The sequence below is a fragment of the Archocentrus centrarchus genome, chromosome 14, assembly GCF_007364275.1.
Source record: "Archocentrus centrarchus isolate MPI-CPG fArcCen1 chromosome 14, fArcCen1, whole genome shotgun sequence".
NCBI lineage: Eukaryota > Metazoa > Chordata > Actinopteri > Cichliformes > Cichlidae > Archocentrus > Archocentrus centrarchus.
Window position 1 is genome coordinate 1,073,187 of NC_044359.1, and position 18,962 is coordinate 1,092,148.

The 18,962-nt window shown below is 40.4% G+C and overlaps 3 protein-coding genes and 1 pseudogene across 3 annotated transcripts; 2 read left to right on the forward strand and 2 right to left on the reverse strand.

Moving 5' to 3' along the window:
* The window catches only part of LOC115791920 (GTPase IMAP family member 8-like), a 158,721-nt pseudogene that overhangs the window by 27,163 nt on the left and 112,596 nt on the right, over nucleotides 1-18,962 (reverse strand).
* LOC115791943 (histone H1-like) lies at nucleotides 9,436-10,686 on the forward strand. Its single transcript, XM_030746253.1, has one exon. It carries the CDS (start codon nucleotides 9,451-9,453, stop codon nucleotides 10,045-10,047), a length of 597 nt encoding a protein of 198 aa, XP_030602113.1. The 5' UTR covers nucleotides 9,436-9,450; the 3' UTR covers nucleotides 10,048-10,686.
* Nucleotides 10,886-11,409, forward strand: LOC115791939 (histone H3). The gene has a single exon (XM_030746248.1). The coding sequence runs from the start codon at nucleotides 10,994-10,996 to the stop codon at nucleotides 11,402-11,404; it is 411 nt and encodes a 136-aa protein (XP_030602108.1). The 5' UTR covers nucleotides 10,886-10,993; the 3' UTR covers nucleotides 11,405-11,409.
* On the reverse strand, nucleotides 12,066-12,788 carry LOC115791847 (histone H2A-like). Its single transcript, XM_030746125.1, has 2 exons — nucleotides 12,782-12,788; nucleotides 12,066-12,412 (listed from the first exon to the last, which is right to left on the reverse strand). The coding sequence occupies exons 1-2, from the start codon at nucleotides 12,786-12,788 to the stop codon at nucleotides 12,066-12,068; spliced, it is 354 nt and encodes a 117-aa protein (XP_030601985.1).

The window sequence follows — 18,962 nt, forward strand, 5'->3', positions numbered from 1 at the left end:
CCACTGTTAATAATGCACTGCCAAAGCAGCAAGTCGTTTGAATCACTTACTGTCTAAACTGAGGTTTCAGCAGACCAGCAATCACTCCAGAAAGTAACTAGTCCTTCCATAAAACCAAAACATTTCAAATGTCATGTTTATCACTGAACATATGATAGACCTGTAGTTGAGTTTTGTCACCTTTGGACAAACTAGCTGCTTCTCTGTCTCAATGTTTACAAGAGGTGCTGCTGATTGTGCCTTCAAATTTAAAATAGAGGGGATTCAAAAGAAGACCTACATTTGTAATGAAACTGGTATGAAAAGATCAGTGTAAAACACACTATACTCCCAAAGCTGTTAAAGAAGGTTAAAGTAAGGACTCTGCAGGGCAGTCAAGTTGGAAGTGAATGGAGTTCTTAAAATCATTGACTTTGTGGTATCACCCAATACTTTTAGCAATATAGTGTATATAGGGCACAGTATTTCATTTCTGTATGTAAAGATGAAAATATTAAAAATAGTCACATGTTTGATAAGGTGTGATGAACAGTGTCTCATTTGGTGACTATTAAGTGCATAGAAACTGCTGTAATTACAAAAGTATGCACTTATTTAACATTTTATAGACACCACAGGCCAACATTTTCTCTTACAGATTTGATGCAAACATAAATAAAACACATTATATGGCCAAACTTATGGTTACCTTCAGTAGGACAGTCTGCAACCTTAATCCGATGGCCCCACCCTTTGAGTGGAAATGGTTCAGAAGCCTAGGAGAGTATTCGTCCAGCCTGGACATGAACTTTGACTCCAGATGCACTGTTGTAATTCGGTGAAACTCATCCTGGATATATGAGACAAATTATGAACCTGTAAACTATATTTGTTATTCAAGTCACAGTTATTTTCATAGTTTGGCTAGTCCTGCGTCTTATAGTCCAGAGTGACTTATGTGTTTTTTTTCCTCTTCATGAAGCATTTTTTGACTAATGCGACTTATACTCCAGAGCAAAGTGTGGTCCGGAAAATACGGCAATCTTAAAGTTTACTGATCTTATCGATTGACTAACAATTAACTGATAAGTGGCCATTTTCTTCAAATTATTCTCTTGTATCAAGAGAGTCAGTCTTTTCACAACATGAAGAGCAAAATCTTCATAATATTTGGTTGTAGACTTTCCTTACCTGCGTGGTATCTGGAGAAATGTGTGCGAAACACACTCTGCATTCTGAATGTGCAATCACCATAGACACGGCTGATTCTGCCCATGACCAAGTGTTGCGTGCTGTAGTCTGTAATGCTTTAGGAGGTTTCCTTTTGTAGCAGACCAAGAGTTGCAGATCTTACATTGCCATCCCATAAGACCTAAAGAAAAAAAGGTCCTATGAACTTTTATATACAGTATAACTGTATATATAAAAACATGTTCTATATTTGATGCTGCTTTCATTTCAAATTCAGGTTAGTCAACGACACAACGCCATGCAGTCGCTACATGCTCGTCCAGTAGGAATGAATGCTGCAAGTCAATTACTCGATGCTCTGTTGGGTTTCCTTAGGAACTTTTTGAACTACTTTGAATAATTAATGGAGGTTACTGTACTGTTTGATAACTAGGATCAATTGGAATGTATGTATGATTGAATTGATTTTTTTTTTTTTGGAAAGTGCCTCGAGACAACATTTGTTGTGAATTGGCTCTATATAAACTGAATTGAATTGAACTTCCAGTTAAACAGCATCAAATTACCTTAACCATGCATAAAACAATATGATAACATGGAGAAATAAATTCATAGCTTAAAGTCATTTGAAAAAAGTAATATTTTGAGCACAAACTCAGCAAATATGATATATGAAGGTCAACTGAACAAAATAAATAAAAGTTAACACACACCTTTGTATGTACAATGAGGTCCTTAATTAGTTGAGAGGTTATGATGTTTACTTTTTGTTCCTTAGGATCTGGAAAGAAAACAAAAATGTATTTATGTCTGCCTGTGATGAACTGTCACACAGTTATCACCTGCTTGAATAAACAACATGATAATGTATTACATATATAACAGGATAATCCTACAATGTTATCAAATTGTAATCAGATATAAGGTCACAATGTTGTGACAGTTTAATATAAGACAGTGTGTGAATGATTTATGGCCTCCATACGCAGAAGAAGAACGTTGATGTCACACAGCATCGCTCTGTTTAGGGCAGTAATAATGGACGCCACTGTCTATGGATCAATTTAAAAGTTTATTCAGCAATGGGTGCCTTCCCCTTAAGGAAGGAGCACAGATCATCGGAATTGAGTCGTACAGACTTCCGTGAAAAAGTCTCATACAGGTTGAATTTGGGCAAACAAGCAGATTTAGGTCGCATTTGCCTTCTGTGGTAGCCTAAAGCTAGGTTTATTTGACGCATTGAACCGGGTGTGAGGGGGCGCGCGCCGTTCCCGCCCCTGCACATTGGCCTTGCACCTGGTCATGCACCTCGGGACCATAGGAAGAAGGCAGAGGAGCTTGATTTATTCACAGATTAGCTATCTCATACTATACTGTCACGACATAGTAACAGTTTTAACATATATGTAAAAAAAACAAACATTTTTTTTCTTTTAATACAAGTGACATACTGCAGCTTAAGGCTCCCATATACCTGAGTGTACTTGAATCTGGCGGCTACTTTGCAAAAAGATCAGTTTTACCATCACAGAATAAACTGCTCAACAGGAAAGAGTCCTCATATCTAACTGTTTTATATGCAACACCGAGCTGATACCGAGCTGTCTGTGTGTCCTTGCGACTGTCCGTCATGCGACTTCCCCACAGACAGATCTGCGTTAAGTGCCCTGGTGAAGTAGAAAGGCACCAAGCACCCAATTAATTTATCAAACTAAAGTTTGATAAACTAATCCACTCTCCTTCTCCAAACTGACAGAAAGTGTTGGAAATATTGGAATTTGCTGGGGAAATATAGATAATTCGACTATGATCTCTATATCTCACATGACCGAGAACGGCAGAGTCTGCGCGGTTTATTATAATGCGCACAGTTCGCCCGACTCAGTAGGAGCCTAGTTACTAACCTCTCCATTAACGGCGTTAGTATGATATAATTTCACAACTAATCATCAACAGTTAATAACACAGAATAAATGGGGACTGAGGACATTTCTTGTGTGCCTTCCCGCTCAATTTTTAGCTAGCTTGTTGAGGGGGTGGAAGCTACGACTCTGAATTATTGAACATACTGCCAGTAAACCTGTTAGGTTACTCATGGTAAAGCAATACAATATCCAACTGCTTGAACAGCATAGACATAAAGTGTTACTTTTGAAGCCTCTTACCTTGAATAAAATTGCATTCGACGGGCAGTAACACACTTCAACCAACGGTCGTGTGGAGCCGTTTCTGGCTGGGGCGGAAGTGTACGGCAGTTAAAAGCAAAGAGTTCCCATTGGGTAGAATTTACTAATTATTTGACGTTGTTGACCTTACTGATAAAATATAATTAAATTCTACTCAATAATTTTGAGCTAAAAGTATTCATTGAATAATAAGTAAAATCCAATTAATAAATAATTAAAAGATAATTAAATCAACATAATATACCAAACTACACACACAAATTTTTTTATGAAAAAATTACTAATATTTATTTTGCAAATATTAATTTAGCGCAGTCACACTTTTTAGAGTGCACAATGGGGAAATGTGCACAGGGACATGCAAGCATGAGCACACACACACTCAAAAATAAATAAAAAAGAGGGCCAATGATGTATTAAAACACTACCAACCGACAGATACCCCAGCCTGTAGCAGATAGCATAAATGATTTTTTTTGTTTGTTTTTCCAGTTTCCTGCCTGTTCATGCTGCAAAGCTGGGGTACCTGTCAGATTTTTTCTCTGAGGCCCTAAAAAACCCCCCCCAAAAAACCCAACTTTAATTTCAAGCAAACTGATTTGCTGAGGAACAAATGAAACACTGAAACAAACCAATCATCAGCCGTTAGAGATCATCTGAGTGAGTTATATCTGTGCTTAACTTCCACTCAGCAGTGAAAGCCAGCGGGGGTTTGAAAAGGATGTGCCGGCAGTCGGACGTTCTCTCCGGCTAAAGCTCGCCTCCATAGCCCGGTCAGCTGGCAGCTAGTGAGGCGAGCTGCTGGTAGAGCAGCGGCAATGGACAGCTCCGAAAACAGCGGAGCACTTTTTGCAATTAAGAGATATCTTGATAAAACGAGCTGATATTTGAGGTTTACACATTTACATTCTCGCCTGAAAACATCGTAAAAGTTTATTTTGTGTCACAGAAACAGTCATTTTTCAAACTTTTTGGCTGCTATCCTCCGCTCTGGTCCAAGTCCGCCACTCCTGACCAGCCCCGCCCCACAGATAAAACTCCGCCCCCTCATTTGAATATAAGAACATGAAATAAAAAGAGTCTGTGTAGATTCTCAGTCATCCAGGTCATAGTATCTCTGGAGCTTGAAAAAGGCGACTGGACTTCTTTTTGTTTCTTGAAGACGTTCCTCCTCTCATCCCAAAGGCTTCTTCAGTTCTCAACCAAATGGTGGAGAGACCCAGGTATTTAAACCCAGGTATTTATGACCCTCTATTGTTCATGTATGTAAACACATGTGCCAAGGTGTGAAGGGAGTGGGGGGGGGGGGGGGGGGTTCATTTCAATCAGTGGTTTAGGGTGAAACCAATTTAGGACTTTGCTCAATTGTATCATGTGGCCTATTGAGGTCACCTGAACAAAGGTGTGAATGGGGGTTGAGGGACCTGGGGAGGGAGCTCAGGACAGCACTGTAAGGGGGGGAAAGTTGGTGATGTAATCCACCTCCTCTGTTCAGTGATGGTTGTTCACAGTGGACATAGATGCTCCTTTCACTCCTCTTTCAAATCATCTGTCTTCACGGTCCAGAATGTGAACATTGGCATCCTCACAGAGTGACCTTTGACCTTCAGATGCAGACATACAGCTGAGTCTTGTCCTGTCGAGGTGGCTCTTCTATGTTGTGTGTTTGTGAAGAGGCTGTTTGGTTTCTCCAATGTAGAGGTCCGAGCACTCTTCACTGCACTGAACAGCATACACTACATCGCTGATCTTGTGTTTGGCGGGTTTGTCCTTGGGATGAACCAGTTTTTGTCTTAGGGTGTGACTTGGTTTGAAGTATACTGAGATGTCATGCTTGGAGAAAATTCTTCTGAGTTTCTCTGACAAGCCTGACACATATGGGATGACAATGTCGTTCCTCTTGTTCTTCTTATTCTCTCTAGTTTGAGTTTGGCCTTCATTCCTGTGCCTCTTAGCTGATTTCATGAAGGCCCAGTTGGAGTAACCACATGTTTTGAGGGTTTTCTTAATGTGTGTGTGTTCCTTTAGTTTCCTTTCTGCGTCAGAGGGAACACTTTCCGCCCGGTGTTGTAGGGTCCTGATCACCCCAAGTTTGTGTTCCAGAGGGTGGTGGGAGTCACAGAGGAGATACTGGTCTGTGTGTGTGGGCTTCAGGTAAAAAGTCCAGTCACGTTTTGTTCAAGCTCCAGAGAAATAAAAAGAGCTTCAAATGAAAAAAGGGGTTGAAAAATAAAAGTCACTGAAATACGTAAAATAGCTTTACAAAATAAAAGTGTCACAAAATAAAACTCCATTATGAAATAAATAAGTGAATAGATAAATAAATAAATAAATAGATGAATAAATAAATCTTGAAATAAATTAAAATAAAATGATAATAAAAATAATAATGAAAATTTAAAAAATATCTTATTTCATGGAATATTTATTAATAATTTATTAATAGCAGTATTTATTTATTCATTTATTTATTTATTTCATTTTGAATGAAATGGCTCTCTATACAGAGCAGCGTGTAGCTGTGTGTCTGAGGTAAAATTGTCCGAGTTTGTTGTTCCCACTTCACTGTATATTCAGTACATCGTGCGCGTTTTGAGCTATGAACTCACATGTTGCTAAATGCAGCGCTCTGATTGGTCAGATGAAATGTGTGTGAACGGCTGCATTAAGAACAGGCGAGTCCGAAAAATGTTTTTAATGCACGAAGCACTCACAAGAAATTTACGCGTCCGGTGTGTAAAGGCCTTTAAGCTAACATGAGTCGCACTTCATAAAATACACATCCCCGCTGTTGTGGGCATGTGTATGCATCTGGTGCTGGCCCAGCCTGTCTGTCAAATTTCAAAAAGTCAGTGTGGCCCAGAGCCAAAAAGTTTGCCCACCCCTGGTCTAATCTGTCTAAAGGACATTGTTCCACAAGTAATTGTTAAAATACAGCTTTGCAAACCTAAGCTAGGTTGACATGTTTTTTTTTTAAAGTAAAGATGCTTTCCTCTGGCAATCCTGCCAAACAAGCTATACTTCTTTTTTTTTTTTTTTTAATTGTACTGTCATGAACTTTAACCTTTAACATGCTGACTGAGACCTGTAGAGTCTAAGATAGAGCTCTTGGTTTTTTGCCGTCTCTCTGAGCATTGCACGGTCTGAACCTGTGACTGGCATCCATCTTGAATGTTTTCCACTTCTGAATAATTTTTCTGACTGCAGAATAATGGACTTCACAGTGTTTGGAAATGACCTTTTAACCCTTCCTAGATTGATGGGCAGTGCTTCTCTAAGGTCATTGCTGAGATCTCTCCTCCTGGGCACTGTGTTCAAACACACTTGACCTTTGGCTGCAGACCAGCAAACTGCCAAAAAATCTACTTTTATAGGGATGATCACAATTGCTGATGATCAGTTACTCAAATGGATTTGATATCCAGCTCCTGGCTGCCACTTTACCTATTAATTACCATGGAAACAGTGAAGTTGTATTTAGTTTCTCACTCTGTGTTTTAGCTTAGTTTTTAATAAATAATGACAGTGTAACGTTGTGTTATGTCTGTGTAGATTCTCAGTCATCCAGGTCATAGTAGTCTCTGGAGCTTGAAAAAGGCGACTGGACTTCTTTTTGTTTCTTGAAGACGTTTCACCTCTCATCCGAAAGGCTTCTTCAGTTCTCAACCAAATGGTGGAGAGACCCAGGTATTTAAACCCCTGTGGGCGTAGTCCCCTGGAGGTGGTTATGACCCTCTATTGAGTGTCATAGAGGGTCACGCACATGATCAAGTTAGTGTTCATGTGTGGATGAACTCTAAATGATTAGAATATGAGTGAATGTGGATCCGGCTGCTGTGTCAGCAGAGGAATCATCATCAGAGACAAACAGCACTGCTCTGTGGGGTCTCTGCTGATCCGACTCTTCCTGATCAGAAACACAGACGCTTCATGGAAAATGTGCTTGAATGCAGGCTCAGGACGTCTTCATGAGGCACACTGAAGAGGACAGCAGTTTAGTATCCAGCTGTGAAACAGAGGTTTCTCCTTGATATTTGATATGAAACCTGTAAAGTAGCAGTTCCCTGTAGCAGCTGGTGGTGACTGGATGGCCGCCAACTGGACTGCAGCATCACAAGTCCAACATGGCAGACATGCACTCATGTGGCTGTAAAACCACAACACATCCACAGTTGTGGTATGCATCCATTCTCTTCCACTTTCTGGGGTGGGGGGTGGAGCCTATTAGTGAGAGGCGGGTACACCTGGACGGGTCACCAGCCTGTTACAGGGCCAACACAGAGAGACCACCATTCACACCTAACCCCTAACTGCATGTTGCTATGATGACACAAAATTATTCTCTTCCCAGTATTTTGGAGGAAAATAACCTTCTTATCACAGTAAATGACCTCTAATTATAATTCTCAACACAAAGAAAGTGCAGTGAAAGAAACACAAATAACATGAATATTAAAAGATGTTTAAAGAAGAGGTCTGCAGAAAAGGCAGGTGATTATTTTATACTGAGGAAATCTAAAGAAAGAGAATTATTTACTGAATCTTAAGAATCAGAATCGCTTTATTGTCACATATAATGAAATTACAGGTGCTTCTCCCATTGTGCAGCATATAAAGCACAATAGAATAAGATATAAAAACATAAATGAGGCATATAAAACACTTTGTACACATATGTTTAAATTATATTTACCCAGCTAAGGAATTTTTATTTACACAACTGGGGAGATATCAAAATAACAAATATACTTATTGGGAGCATGAGTATAGATGTGTATGAGTGATAGCAGCAGTTTGTAATGCAGAGTATAGTCAGAATCATTGCACATGATGTGGCAGGGTGAGTGGGCAGTTCAGTGGGTGTTTAATGTTCTGATGGCCAGAGAGAAGATACTGTTTCTTAGCCTGGATGTGCGACCTTTCACTGACCTGAATCATTTACCAGAAGGTAACTGATCGAACAGGTGACGCGCCGGGTGGGAGGGGTCATTGAGAAAGGTCGTGGACCTTCTCAGAAAATAAGTAAACAATAAAAATTAAACCTGTTTTAATGGAAAATGTGATATCAGATGTAAAAAAGAAAAAAAGTGAAGACCCTCAAATTGAGGTGTGTGGAGGATGAATCTCAGAGAAAAAAAGATTGTAAATGATCAATTATGTGTAGCTCCACCATTAAAATCACTTTTGAATGGAAACTGGATTATCTGCTATAATTATAAATTTACTGTATGTAGCTATGACCTGAAAGTTTAAAATTCAGCTCTGGTTTCCATGAATGAACTGGAGACAGTTAAACTGTTTATTGGAAAGAAGCGATCAGAGCAGTGAGGCTAAGAGCCTCAGCTCTGTGTGGATCACCTCCTGTGAACATGGAGGTCTGAGGACCGACGGTGCTGAAGCCTCTGCTGGAGCCTGTGAACATGTAGCTGCTGCAGGGATTTCAGTGGAAGCAGTTTACTGTGCTAACCATTAAACAGTTTAATAATTATAATAATTAGAGTATAATATCAGAGTAAAGCCGTTCGTGTACAGTCAGAGTGGAGGAAGGGAAGTCTCTCCCAGCGGATCATCTGTGACTGAATATCCGCCCGATCACCAGCAGCCTCCGTGTGTTTACCTCCACCGAAAACTGCCCCGTTAAAACCCAACGATCCCCAGAACCGCCGCTGTTTCGCCAGGACTCTGTCCCCACGGGTCTCCGCTAACCGGAGCACCGATGTTACAGTTCATCCAAACCGCTTTGGGTCACTTTAGGAGCCGAAAAGTGAAGAAAGTTCGCTGCGAGCTGCGCCAAGTGACGGTGTGTCAGAGCGGTTTGAAGCCTCCCGAAAGTAACTGAAGAAATCCCGAGAGACAAAAACGGGATCAGGCGAGAGACCGGGGTGCTTTCTCCCCGCTGCCGTGACGCGGTGGTTCAAAACGTTTATTTAGAGCCGGTTTGAGGTCCGAAATGTGACGGAGAAAACACAAGCGGAGCCGCGTTTGAGGCGGCAGCAGCGCGGCGGGCTGGCTTCACTCTCCACGGTTCTCATGTGCTTCATAAGTCCCGCCTCCCGCACGAGCCAGCAACACGCTCAGAGAAGCACGCGCAGATATGGCAGAAGAAGCTCCAGCAGCAGCACCCGCGAAAGCTCCGGCCAAGGCCCCGAAGAAGAAGGCCGCTCCCCGGGCCAAGAAGGAGGGACCCAGCCTCCCCAAGCTCATCGTCGCCTCCGTGGCCGAGTCCAAGGAGCGCAAAGGGACGTCGCTGGCCGCCATCAAGAAATACCTGGCCGCCAAAAATGTAGATGTCCCCAAAGCCAACAAACGGATCAACACCGCCGTCGCCAAACTGGTGGAGAAAGGGGTCCTGAGTCAGGTCAAGGGGACGGGCGCTTCTGGCTCCTTCAAGCTCGCCAAGAAGGAGCCCAAAGCGGCAAAACCCGCCAAAAAGAAGGTCGCTAAGCCCGCTAAGAAGGCTCCCGCTAAAGCCAAGAAGCCCGCGGTGAAGAAGGCAGCGACCCCCAAGAAGTCCCCGGCCAAGAAAGCTGTGAAAAAAGCAGCGAAGAAGACCCCGAAAAAGGCCGCCGCAAAGAAGCCGAAGGTCGCCGCTAAGAAGCCGAAGGTCGCCGCTAAGAAAGCCGCTCCTAAAAAGCCTAAAGCCGCCAAGAAGCCCGCAAAGAAGGCTGCGCCAAAGAAGGCGAAGAAGTAAAGCAGTCCTCCTCCAGCACTCCGTGCATCAAAGGCTCTTTTCAGAGCCACCACCGCCTCCGCTGAGAGCTCCTCACCGCACCCACAGCCGCTGATAACACCCGCCTTTAATAACAGTAGTAATAATAATGTAATTAATACTGATATACTTTAATGTTTCTGACACTAACCAGTAACTACACACTTCATGAGTTAGACTGCAGCTTCATTCAGGCCTCAGTGCTCATCACATGATTGTGACCTCACAATAACAGGATCATAGAAACACTTCATTCTCCTGAGGACAACCAGCCGGAGTTTATTTTAACTGAGGCTCCGGGAGCTTAAATTAAAGAGGACGGTTCCACAAACACTCACACATCAGGAGTTTATTCATTCATTGGCTCATTTAAACTAAAGAATGAAAATTGTACAATTCTGCGTCACTGGTACTCTTACTTATATACTATTGATGCATTTGATATTAACTGACCAGCTGATGATTTATTTTAAAAAAAATCAGTGAATATAAACTCGGGTTTGATTTTCTTGGTTTACCTGCTGCTGATCCAAAATATCAACTATATGGAGATGGTTCATTATTTTCAAATTAAATTTTTAAATAATTCTATTAAAAAAATTACTGAGCTTTTATTTTAGTTTGAAGTGTGTAGAAAGGTTTACACACATTTTGAAATATTTTTTTCGTAAATAAAAAATGTTCAGAAACGTTGAAATCTTTGCCTGATAAAAACCTGACCTTCAGCAGCTGTAAGCCCCTCCCTCTCCCTTTGGCGCTTCATTTTGAATTTTCAAATTTTTCCTCCAATAGCTGAACAGCTCCAGTGCGCGCCCCCGTATCTGGCCCAATCAGCGCTGAGCTCACTCCGGCAGCCCCCTTTATAAGACCTCCGTCTGCTCTCAGGTTTTTATTCTTTCGCTGTTCGCACACACACCGAAACTGTAAAATGGCCAGGACCAAGCAGACCGCCCGTAAATCCACCGGAGGAAAAGCTCCCAGGAAGCAGCTCGCTACCAAAGCTGCCCGTAAGAGCGCCCCGGCCACCGGCGGAGTGAAGAAGCCTCACCGCTACAGGCCCGGCACCGTGGCCCTCAGAGAGATCCGTCGCTACCAGAAATCCACCGAGCTGCTGATCCGCAAGCTGCCCTTCCAGCGCCTGGTCAGGGAGATCGCTCAGGACTTCAAGACCGACCTACGCTTCCAGAGCTCCGCCGTCATGGCTCTGCAGGAGGCCAGCGAGGCTTACCTGGTCGGCCTGTTCGAGGACACCAACCTGTGCGCCATCCACGCCAAGAGGGTCACCATCATGCCCAAAGACATCCAGCTGGCCCGCCGCATCCGCGGAGAGAGGGCTTAAACTGACCTGAGATCAGTGTTAAAACACAACGGCTCTTTTAAGAGCCACAAACATTCTCACGGAGCAGCAGGTCCTTTAACGTATTCATTTCCTTCTAGATGAAACCTGTTTATAGTCCATTTGCCCGCACAGCCCGCTCCATACTGTGATAACACTGAGTTTAGGTCCTGCGTGTATCTGCAGCCTGAACTGTTTTATTCACCATTATTAAACCCACGGCTTTTTTTCCTGTAAATCAGGACAGATTGTGGGGTTCCCCAATGCAACATGTACAGTACTGCGAGATTATTTTGTCACTGCATATACAAATATACACAATGAGATTGCGGCGCGCCACTTGAACAGTTGCTCTTAGTAAAAAAAAAGTGAAAGTAAAAAGCATATTTTAGGTGCAACAACAAAATTGTACATGTTGTCCTAAATTTAATCTATTTATGATCAAATTAAATCCTTCCGGAGGGACAGAGGAGTGTAAGTGTCTTCTAGGGTGGGCAGGCGTGTGTTGATTGATGATGATGAACAGTACATAGTGATTGATAATATACAGTATAATTTACAAATGGAATTTAGTGTAGTGACCTATAAAGAGGAATACGGCTCTGTAGTGAAGTGTGTGGCTCTTAAAGGAGCCGTTTCATCTGCTGGAGCTTCTTCCGGAGCCTTACTTTGCCTTCTCGGTCTTCTTGGGCAGCAGCACCGCCTGGATGTTGGGCAGCACACCGCCCTGAGCGATGGTCACTCCGCCCAGCAGCTTGTTGAGCTCCTCGTCGTTGCGCACGGCCAGCTGCAGGTGGCGGGGGATGATCCTGGTCTTCTTCTTGTCCCGGGCAGCGTTTCCAGCCGGCTCCAGGATCTCAGCTTTCAGGTATTCGAGCACAGCCGCCAGGTACACCGGGGCTCCAGCTCCCACACGCTCCGCGTAGTTCCCCTTCCTCAGCAGCCTGTGGACACGGCCCACCGGGAACTGCAGTCCGGCTCTTTGCCTTGGCTCTGGTTTTTCCACTTTTACTTTTTTTTTTTTTTAAGCCTTTATTCAGAAGTATTTGGCAAACAACCACATCACAATAAAACACAACAACATGAATTCACATTACATATTCCTCATTACATTTTTTTTTTTATATCTTTAAAATATTCCAAGGGAGGGGGCTGTTATTCGTCTGTCCAATAGTTTTCCTCCTCCTCAGATCCACGATAATATTCCTAAAAACATCACTGTTAATCATTTTTTGTTCAGTAACTGTCTTGGTTCTTGTTTTCCAAATGTGGGTATTGATTATGCACATAATTAACCAAAACAACTTTCTTTTAATATCGATCCTTCTTTCTTTAAATAATCCATACATTACAGACCTCTCATTAATATCTACATCAAACCCGACATCGACCATTTTACTTCTTATTTCTGTTGTTCGGTAACATCCAGGAGGAAATGCTGCAGGGTTTCATCTTCATCACAATTATTAGGACATTTCTTTGTGGTGACATAACAGCTCCACTGTACAACTGCTCTAACAGGAAGTCTGCCAACAGAAATGAGCCAAACAGGATCTCTTAGGTTTTCTGAAATAGTTTTTTCATTTACATTTCTAATAATTTGAGAGATTTCATCATTATTCACATATTTATATTTTATCGGTTCCCCATTGTTTTTTTCATTAATTATGTCATAGATTTGCTTTGTACTTAAAGTATTCCAGTTTATATTTAAAATAATCCCAATTAGTAATAAAATCTCCAAACATGAGTTTATAAAAGGGAGCACCAGATCTTTGCTCTTCCTCTCAGTTTCATCCACTGATTTTCAGTTCCTTTAATCCAAAAAGCTCTTCTGTTCATTGCAGATGTTTTTAATAAATGGGATTTTAATGCTCAGATCTGTTGCTCCCAAACCACCATTTCTTTTATTTTTATACTTCAATATTCTTTGTGTTACCTCATGGTTTGTTCCCCATATCAGTTTTACACACAATTTACTAAGTGTCATAATGACTTTGTGTGGGGGAGGAAACACAGTGGCAAGAAAAAGAAGTTTAGAAATGATGTGAGTTTTAACAATTTTAATGCGTGCTTTATAATTAGTGTTTTTATTTTCCCATTTTAAGACTTCTTCTTTAACCAATTTGTGTGGCAACTATCGTTTCCAGTAATCCATATTCCTAAGACTTTGATTTCATTCCTAACCTGGATGTCTATGATGGGCCTGTTTAAGCTTCTATCCACACACCTTCAGTTTTGTCCTTGTTCAGCATGGCTCCAGATGCTGATTCGTACTGTTTGAGGTATCATTTAATCTCTCTAGTTCTTCTTGATTTTTTATAATTACAGTGACATCATCTGCATAAGCCATGGCAATCCCTTTATGTGTCTCATCAAGCATACAGCCTTTAAAATGAGGATCTTTATTAATTATTTTTAATAAAGGACTGATGGCTAATACATATAATGCTGCACTTAAAGGACACCCTTGCTTCACTCCACGGGAAATCTCAAATGGTTCACTCAAGGTCCCGTTAACCTTTATTTGCACTATAGATCTTTTATATAACAGTTGGAGCATTTTAACAAACTCTTCATGGATCCCATATTTCCTCATCACTGCCCACAGACAGGTGTGTGAGACAAAGTCAAAGGTTTTCCTCTGATCCAGACCGAGAATGTAGAAATCTGTATCTTTACCGGCATATACAACCTCTCTCAAGGTGCACAAGTTATCCCACATTTGACGACCTCTAATGCCACAGGTTTGTTCTTTATCAATTATTTGATCTAATATATCATTAAATCTATTCATTATAATTTTTGCCAGTATTTTATAATCAACATTCATTAAAGTTAGTTGTCTATAATTGTTTAAATCACATTTATCCCCTTTCTTATATAATAAACACATAATTCCTTGATAAAAGGAATCACTTAATTTTTCTTTTTGTACACCATCGTTCAGTGCTGAGGTTAAAAGTTTAATTACATCTTCTAAATATAGTTTATAAAATTCAGCAGGGAGGCCGTCAGGACCTGGGGATTTATTAATATTTAATTGATTAATGGCTGCTATAACTTCATCCTTCTTAATTTCTCCTATCAATGAAGAAAAGATTGTATTATCAAAGGGGGAGACCACTTCAAGTAAGGATTCAACAGCTTCTTTATCTGAGGGTAAAAACATGGACACACAGCTCTGCCTAATAATTATTCTTTTATCATTTTCTTCATAAAATATTTTACCTGTAAGATCTTTGATCGCAGTGATAAAATTGCTGCTACGCCTCTTCTGACTAAAGAAATTACATAATTGATGTTACAATTTTCATTACATCCAGTAGATTTTTGCATATTATATAATAATTCATTATTTATCAGATCTATATTAGTCTTCAAATCATTCAAATCATGTTCCTCTGCTTCAGTTCTTGTTTTTATACATTTCAATTTTATATATTTATTAACATATTCATTATATTCTAAAATTTTAACATGGTTTATTTCACGACATTTAAATTTGAAGAAATCCTTCAATCTAGTTTTTAATAAATCCCATAATTCAAGATCAGATTTGACCAAAACTCTCAGTTGTGAAATCCTTTGAACTTCCACCTTTAATTCCGTTATCAGATCTATATCCATAAGACATTTAGTATTTAATTTACAATAACTTTTTTAATGATTTGAGCGACACGTAATCCTAACTTTGACCAGCATGTGGTCTGACCAATCAGAAAATATTGTTTCATAATGAAAAACTTGAATTTGAGAAGAGACATATATTCTGTCTATTCTCGTTTGGGTTTTTGAGTCAAATCTGGTGAAATGTACACTGTGTGGATTTAAGATCCTATAAGTGTCTCTGAGAGAAGCTTCAGAGACACTTTGATCAAAAGATTTCCTTCACAAGATGCTTTGAAAGGTGTAGCAGCAATTCTATCTTTTTCCTCAGTTATAGTATTAAAATCACCACATAAAACCACATCATAAACAACCTCTAATGTTTGTCTCAATTTCTTTCCACTTTTACCGCGTCCTGACATCTTTCTGCGATTACCGGATAATGCTGCTCGTGCTGAGATACCCGTGTTTATGTAATCACCAGCTGCTCGCTCATTGGCCAGGCTGAGCGTAAGTGTAATCGTCCAATCAGGAAAGGGTACGTTTTTTCTTTTCGTATTGAGGCTTCTGTGAGAAGGCAACACGCCACAGCATTCACAGCCTGAGCTGGTCTGCAGAGAGCATTAATCACACACAATAAATACACAAAACACCTCGGAGGACACACACTACAGTAAAACACCACAAACACATGACTGATGCTGCTGAGCCTGCTTTAACAGCTGTCTCAGGTTCTCCACATTGATTCCTGGAAACTTCAGACTGGTGAGTGGAATAAAGTGATTCAGCATGTTTAATTTCCTCAGTGCTGTGGAGCAGCCTGATGGGCCTCCACAACTTTAACTTCATCATATCGGACGAGTAGTGATGGTATAATGATGCCCCGTGAAGGTGTCGAGTCTTTCCGGCCAACTGACTCGCCAAAAGCCTGATCACACGAAACCCCATTTAACAGCTCATTTAGGAGTGCTGACACCTGCTGGACATTTGCTGTATAGCATCCTTGCTGTTCTGTTACATGTTGGCTCGAGGATCTTTTAGCCTAATTATGCAATTTTGTCAAAATCTCCATTGGAATAAATAAAATAAAATATGCTTAACAAGAATAGATTATAGAAAACTTATAGAGCTCTTCTTGTAAAAGCAAATATGTTTGGTACATTAAACGCACTGAGATCATCATTCTGATTGTGAAAACTGACAGACATAAGTAAATAAATAAAAAATGGACCTGATTCAATTGGGGCCTCTTGGCCAGGTCATGTTTGTAAATGAGAACGAGTTCTCAAACATTTTACCGGGTAAAATAAAGGTTTTTAAAAAAATTGTAAGCCAAATTAAATAAATCTATGTTGATTGTGGTATATTAATAAAATATATTACATATATACAGAATTACACACACACACGTATACGTCAAAACTATATATAGTAGAGTATAGAGACAGTATATGGTGTGTTTGTGGATAAACAGTTACAGGAAGTGCTTGAGTGGAGGTGGAGGTGCTTTATTAATTTATATTCAGGAACAAAAACAACTGAAAATGTTGGGTCATTCTTTCTGGTATAACTTCCACAGCCCTAGAAAACACTCACAGAAGACTGAAGAAGCGGGGCTGCTGAAACTGAAGCTCTAATTTGTACAGGAGCTTCTGATTATGCGGCTGTAACAGTGGATCAGACTGTTTCCCACGTCTTTTCCAACAACTCCAATCACATAATGAAGCAGTCACGTGATTATCTCGAAAACGATACGGGCCTCGACACAGGCTTCGTTTGGACACGCCCCCTTTGCTCGGTACAGGCCTCGGGGCTTCGGCACAAGACGTACCATCACTACGGCGAGTTTCAGTGTAAGTTTACATTTTCAGCCTCACTCTCCTCTTGTCCCTGCTCAGAGTCTAATATAAGACAGATATCTGACCTCTGATCAGCCATTAAGCTTTAAACTGAGCATGATTTGCAGACTTTTGACTGACTGCATGTTTAAAACTGCAGTAAATGTTCTTATATAACGCTTTTCTACTCTGAGCTGATACAACATGTCTGCATTCACACAAGCACTTCCATGTGTAACTAAGCTCAGTGCTTTTTATTGCCTGACATTCACACACATTCACACTCCAACATTCACACTTGTGTCAGAGAGCAACTTGAGGTTCAGTATCTTGCCCAAAGACACTTTGGCATGCAGCCCAGAGCAGCCAGGAATTGAACCGCCAGCCTTCCGATTAGTAGGTGACCTGCTCTACATCCTCAGCCCAGCCTTTAGGATCAATAAGGTATTGTGTCCACAACAGACCACTGAAGCCAGTGTTACAGTTCATGCTTGGTGTGAACTGGTCTGAGGTCAGTAAATCTGTGTTTAGCATGTATGAATGAATGTTTCCAGAAACTGCAGCTCTGAGGAGTTCAGCCTGTAATCTGTGCAGCTTAGACTGTGATAAACACGAGAGAAATAATAATTAAGACTGAAGCATTAATCAATGGAAGGACGTCGTTCTGTTCAGATATCTTCATATTTTTATTGTATTTTCTTCTCTGCTTCCTGTTTGGGCTGGTTTTCTGTCTGAGCATGCGCACCCCCCGTGAAGCCGCTCTGTTTCATCAGGTTCACTTCACACCCATTTTTATTTTTAAATATTTCATTAATCCTGTTTTTTCCCGCCTCTCGGAGCTTCCTACATTTTTAAAATAACGTTGGTTTAACCAATCAACGTCGAGTTTAGATCTTCCCGAAGAACGCTGCCTCGTGCAAATATCGCTGTGCTCTCCCCCACACGCAATTGGCTGCTTTGTAGTGACTCAGACTGCGCATGTGCTATGGCCTGAAGGGTGACGTGATCTATCTGGTGCGTTCATGAAAAACTGTTAAAAGCCTGAAAGAAACGGATCAACGAACACAAAATAATTCAGAATTATTGACCAACAAAAGTATTTATTTATTTGATGAATGAGTTTAATTTACAGTGAGGGCATTTTATTACAACCACAGAAATACTGAAATATAAATAAAGTAAATAAAATTAGTGGTACAAACACAGAGAAATGTGTGAAAATTGCACATTTAATTTGTGATTAAAAATCTTTTTTTTAATTTTTAAGAAACAGTTATTTTCTGAAAGGGCGGTTTGTGTTTGTTCTGTAAAAATGTGAATTACACAAACCACACTGATAATTAAATTAATGAGTCTCTGTTAAAAAAAAAGCTGAAATAAAAGCTGCAGTTTCTGAAAAGTAACAAATATTAGCTGCTCAGATATGAAGATCTGATGTTTGTCTTCATCACTAAAGAAAATATGTTGTGATGTGTGATGTGAAAGCATTCTTTAAAAAATGAAGAAAATAATCAGTAGATTAATTATGGGCATTAACTGGAGCTTAAATTACAATAAAACCTGACGTCAGACTCATTTTGACAGTTGTGGTTCTTATGAAGTGAGCTGCAGTTCCTCTGACGCCCACCAGGTGTGCAGCTTTACACAATAAAAGTCTGTAAGTGTTCAGTAATGGCAGACTTTCACAATAAGAGTTTAAGGGCTGCTGTCCTGTTTCACTGAGCACATGCTGCTGCCAACGAAAAGAATTTCAAAATAATCGTCTTTAAAAATATGAAACAAAACAAGAAACAAAAATAATAAGACGAACCATGAAATGTGAGACAGAATGATGTTCAGAGCTGTAAGAAGTCTCAGGATCTTTTTAAGAAACAATTTTCATATTTGAGTTTTGCTGTTAACGTCTGATTCTCAGGCCAGTCCAGTAGGTGGCGTAATGAATCTTTAAGCTGGTTTATGAGCGGCAATAAACCCAGAAGAAGAATTGAATCAATAAACTTCTGTGCTTTTTTCCAATATAAATAATTTTTATGTTTTTTCAGGATAAATTTGGATTTATTTTCTTGAACTTTTCCTAATAAAAGGAAACGGGATCTTCAGATTTTCACATTAAA

Bases quoted from the DNA above. Each gene is read 5' to 3' on its own strand.
- LOC115791943 (XM_030746253.1), top strand. From the start codon at position 9,451: ATGGCAGAAGAAGCTCCAGCAGCAGCACCCGCGAAAGCTCCGGCCAAG.
- LOC115791939 (XM_030746248.1), top strand. From the start codon at position 10,994: ATGGCCAGGACCAAGCAGACCGCCCGTAAATCCACCGGAGGAAAAGCT.